The 5,380-nt window shown below is 46.1% G+C and overlaps 1 protein-coding gene across 1 annotated transcript; it reads right to left on the bottom strand.

Annotated features, from left to right (window-relative positions):
• Positions 1–206: 206 nt before the first annotated feature.
• Positions 207–1,285, bottom strand: LOC137095552 (heparan sulfate glucosamine 3-O-sulfotransferase 2-like). Its single transcript, XM_067462339.1, is given in 4 exon segments — positions 207–423; positions 425–637; positions 639–818; positions 820–1,285. Coding segments are annotated over 4 exon segments (615 nt in total). The 5' UTR covers positions 892–1,285; the 3' UTR covers positions 207–273.
• Positions 1,286–5,380: the final 4,095 nt, after the last annotated feature.

Genomic DNA, 5,380 nt, shown 5'->3' with positions numbered 1-5,380 from the left:
TTTATATTTATGTATATGTGTGTGTGTGTGTGTGTGTGTGTGTGTGTGTGTGTGTATATATATATATATATATATATATATATATATATATATATATATATATATCTTATATATCAGTGATATGAAAAATAAAATCCTTCCGCAGCCCCATCCACTGAAAAATACCAGCCCAGCAAACCAAAGGGGTGAGGCTTAAGGTTGCTACCAACCAGGCCTTAAGAGGGCGCTTCAGAGAGTATCCAGTCCATCCTTCAGGGGACGAAGGCTGCATGCTCACTCCCAGCGGAAGTCCTGCCCGACAGTCTCGTAGAAGCGGATATTGTAGGGCCGGTAGAAGTCCTGCAGCTGCTCGATGGTCTCGGGGTCGACCTGGACATGGGCCCGGCCCTTGGACTTGCCCAGGCAGCGTGGGAGGTGGCTCCCTCTCCGCCGCCTGCTTTAGGCAAGGGAAGCCCTTGGTCTTGTTGAAGTGCTGCCGAGTGACCAGGCACCGCAAGCCCAGGAAGTCCTGCAGCCTGGCCATTTCCCTGGACAGGTTGATGATGAGCCGCTCGCCACTGACAAAGTGCATCTGGAAGAGTGGGAAGTACTGGAGCCAGGCCTCGAGGTGGAGGATGTAGAGCCCGATGCGGATGGATGGCGCTCCAGGAGGTGTCCACCTGGCTGAGGCTGCGATTGCAGAAGGAGAGGCCCTCAAAGGATGGCAGGCCAGGCGTCTTGGACAGGGTCTGTGTGTAGTTCGAACTGGCCCGCGTAACAGGGTTGCGCACCACCACCACCAGCTTGGCCTCCCGAGACATGTTGAAGATGCGCTGGGGGGGCCTTCCGGGTGACAAAGTAGCTGGGCGTCTTCTCCAGGGTGATCTGGTTCTCCAGTGAGCGGGGCATCATCCGCCTGCAAGCAGAGGAGGCAGAAAAGGGGAGAAGTTAAGGGGCAGAAGAACAGGCCCTCAGCCCTGAAACACCCCTCCGTGGCTGGATAGAAGGAGGGACTTTAAGCAGAGGCTGGATGGACATCTGTCGGGAGGGATGTCCGCTCATGCCAATCCCCGGATTCGAACTTGTGACCTTTTGGTCAGCAAGTTAAGCAGCTCAGCGTTTTAATCCTCTGCGTCACTGGGGGCTCCTAAGTTTTAAATATACCCCAAACCAATGGATTACTTAGTGAGGATATATCACTATTCCTCACTTTCTTAGACCTCACAACCTCTGAGGATGCCTGTCATAGATGCAGGCAAAATGTCAGGAGAGAATGCTTCTGGAACATGGCCAGACCGCTCAAAAAACTTACAGCAACCCAGTGATTCAACAATACATCATCACTTTCTCTGTTAATAAGGAACCCCTGGGGGCACAGTGGGATTATTATTTATTTCCGGCATTTCTACCCCATCCTTCTCAGCCCCCGAAGGGGGACTCAGGACGGCTTACACTCTGCAACAATTCAGTGCCATAAATACAAGCAAACAACAATATAGCAAGAGATTAAAACAATAGATAAATCATTAGGTTAAAAACAGTTAACAACATTTGTCAAAACCATAAAACCAGTCCTTTGTGCCGGCAGAACTGATGACCAACAGGTCGGAGGTTTGAATCCAGGGAGAGCATGGATGAGCTCCCCCCGTCAGCTCCAGCTCCCCATGCAGGGACATGAGAAAAGCCTCTCACAAGAATGGTAAAACATCAAAAACATCAGACCGTTCCCTGGGCAGCGTCCTTGCAGATAGTCAGTTCTCTCACACCAGAGGCAACTTGCAGTGTCTCAAGTTGCTCCTGACACAAAATAATAACTTTCTCTGTTCACTTCTCCATCAATGCATTTGTTTGCTTTTAACACTTTTGGACTTTCAGTTCCCATCTGATGTTTGTCGCCCCCCCCCCCCCCCCCGCCTCCCAAAATCCCCTTTAAATATGGAGCTATATACTGCATAATTGCTGGGTGAAAAACCTCATCCCTTTCCCCCTTTTTAATGCCATAAATCTATAGATGCCTTTGCAGATTCTTTGAGGCTCTTCCACAACGGTGTCCGATGACTCCTGATTTATAAATCTAACCAACACATCTCTAGAAGCTTTCTTCTTTGGGGCATAATTGCTCTTGATCCTGTAAACAGAACTTATATAAACCTCATCCGTTCCCACAGGTTTATTATCAAAATGGAACCTATTTTTGTTTATAGAAAAAAATGCATCCTCTTGCAGCGTCTTCAGGCTCCAAAGATGTAAATTATGCCTCCTAATCGGAACGTCTATCTCTTCTCAATTTTCCCTGTTTTAGCTAAAGCCTTTCGAAAATCACATTCCAATAAAACTAAATGCTGGGTTTCCTTCCTCTTTTAGTTTGTCTCCGTTCCTCATTTATATCGATACACATAATAAAAATGAAAATATGTATGTATGTGTGTCCACTTACATAGACAGGCCCCCATTTCCATAAACTCCCACTAATCAGGAAACACCAATGGCCCTCCCTCCAATGACATTGCAATTATAGTGAGTGCCATGAACATGTCCAAGAGCCCTGCCAATGTCCTTCACAAACACCATACTACCCACCACATGAAGTGAAGGCTTTCATATGGGGACAATGTCATCATAGATTGCATAGGTTTCCTCCACCACAGGCATCCCAGTGCTTCTTACTTGCTCCACTGGGGTGGAATTTGCATGACCCCACCCACTGCCTCTCCCATAACCCTTTCATATTCTTTACTATTGCACAGCAAACAGAGGAATTCATCAGCAACTGAACATACTAGAGAGATTTGGGGAGAATTCATCATGATTTATAGCAGCTGTAGGTACTGGGATTTATAGTTCACTTGCAATCTAAGAGCACTCTGAACTCCACTGAGGACCTGGAACTAACTTGGCACACAGAACCCTTATGACCAACTAAAAATACTGGAGGTCTTGGGGGGTGGGGGGTGGGGATTCACCTTGATTTGGGGGAGTTGTAGTTCACCTACATCCAGAGAGCACCATGAGCACAAACACTTGTGGATCTGGACCAAACTTGACACACATACCTGATATGTTGAAATTTGGTTACTGAAGGGGTTTAAGAGGAACTGACCTTCCTTTCTGGGAGTTGTAGTTCAGCCACAACCAGAGAAACTGTGACCTCTATCGATGATGGACGTGGACCAAACTTGGCACACGGAACCCTGTGACTAAATCGACCTACTGGAGGGGTTTGAGGGAATTTATTCACCATGGTGGGAGTTGTAATTTACAGCCAGAGAGCCCACTAATGGGCAAGTTTAGAGCAAACTTGCCCAACATAACAAACTTTAAGTACTAATGGTTTTTTTGTGTGGTTAACCTGGCATGATGTAAAGGGTTAACTTGGCATTCTGTACAATTTAAACATTGACTTTTTCCAATAACCCGGGCAACATCGGGTACCCAAGCACGTACATAAATAAAATAAACATAATAGAAATATAAAAATAATAAAATATATAATAACAAATATAATATATAAAATAGTATAAAATAGAAATATAATAACAAATATGATATAATAAAGTCCAGTTGTGTTGGACTGTGGGGGTGGTGCTAATCTCCATTTCTAAGCCAAAGAGCCGGCATTGTCCTTAGACACCTCCAAGGTCATGTGGACAGCATGACTGCATAGAGTGCTGTTACCTTCCCGCACAAACGATACCTATTGATCTACTTACATTTGCATGTTTTTGAATTGCTAAGTTGGCAGAAGCTGGGGGTAACAGTGGGAGATCACCCCGCTCCCTGGATTCGAACTGCCAACCTTTTGGTCAGCAAGTTCAGCAGCTTAGCGGTTTAACCCGCTGCACCACTGAGGGCTCCATATAATATAATCTATCAATAAAAATAATTGAAGTATAATAATAAAAAACATAACAAATGCAATGGAAATATAATATATATAGCAAATATATCAATAAAATAAAAATAATAGAAATACTAATCTTCTATACATATAATAAAAGTCAAAGTTTGTATGCGGCGGACGTGTGGCGGTGTGGAGGAGTATGTGCCAACATTCTGATTTGCCAGCCTGAAAGTTCCAAGATTCTGATTGGCTGCCGCTGTGGTGCTATTTGCATATGGTCTCGGATTGGCCAGCTTTACAGGAACCCCTGGTGGAAAAAAGGGTTCATGACAGAAACGGAGACATGACAGAAGGAAATTTGCATATGGTCTCTGATTGGCCAGCCTCAATTCCAAGATTCCGAGATAACAAAGAGAGGAAAGGAAAAGGCCAAGGGCTACGTCAGAAAGTTACCAATACAGACCAAACTTGGCACACAGAGCCTGCAAGACCCACTCGACATCCTACTGCAGTTTGGAGGAGGATGAACCATGGATGTTGGGACTTGCAGTACCATCACTCACATTCTGAGACCGCTGTTAACCTCATCCAATGACTGATCAGGACCAAACTTGGCACATAGACCTCTCATGACCCACTTTATGTCCTGGTGCATTTTGGCCGGGGATGGACCATGGATTATGGGACTTGCAGTACCTTTGCTTAATTCCTGAGACCACTGCAACCCTCATCCAATTACCGAAAAAGACCAAATTTGGCACACTGAGTCTCCATGACGCACTCTACATCCTGGTGTGGTTTGGAGGAGGATGCACCATGGATGATGGGACTTGCAATACCTGCACTCCATTCCTAAGTCCATTACAACTGCCAACAATGATGGATCAGGACCACAATTTACACAGAGAGCCGACATGATCCACTCTACATCCTGGCGCCATTCGGAAGAATTTGACAACGGATGATGTGACTTGCAGTCACTTCACTCACTTCTTGAGACCACTGAAACCCTCGCCGATGACTGATCAAGACCAAACTTGGCACACAGAGTCCCCATGACCCACTCTACATCCTGGTGCACATTCGAGGAGGACAGACCATGGATGATGGGATTTGAAGTACCTCCACTCCCTTCCCAAGACTGCTGCAACTCTCATCTAATGTCCGATCAAGACCACACTTGGCACACAGAGCCCCCTTGACCCACTTTACATCCCGATGCTGTTTGGAGAAGGACGGACGATGGATGATGGGACTTCCAGTGCGGTTCAGGGCAGGGTGGGCCACTAATGATGCAATTTGCGGTACCTTCACCCGATTCACTTCCCACAGAACATTGTAGCCCCTACAAATCACAGCCCAGGCCCAAACTTGGCACACAAAGTACTCATGAAACACTCTACATCCTGATGCAGTTCTAAGGGGGATGAACCATGGATGATGGGACTTGCAGTATCTTCACTCACTTACTGAAACCACTGCGACCCTCATCCAGTGACCAATCAAGGCCAAATTGGCACGCAGAGCCCCCATAACCCACTCTACATCCTGGTGCACTTT

The sequence above is a fragment of the Anolis sagrei genome, chromosome Y (assembly GCF_037176765.1).
Source record: "Anolis sagrei isolate rAnoSag1 chromosome Y, rAnoSag1.mat, whole genome shotgun sequence".
Classification (NCBI taxonomy): Eukaryota; Metazoa; Chordata; class Lepidosauria; order Squamata; family Dactyloidae; genus Anolis; species Anolis sagrei.
The sequence above is the reverse complement of the archived record's forward strand: the minus strand, read 5'-3'. Positions and strand labels throughout refer to the sequence as shown.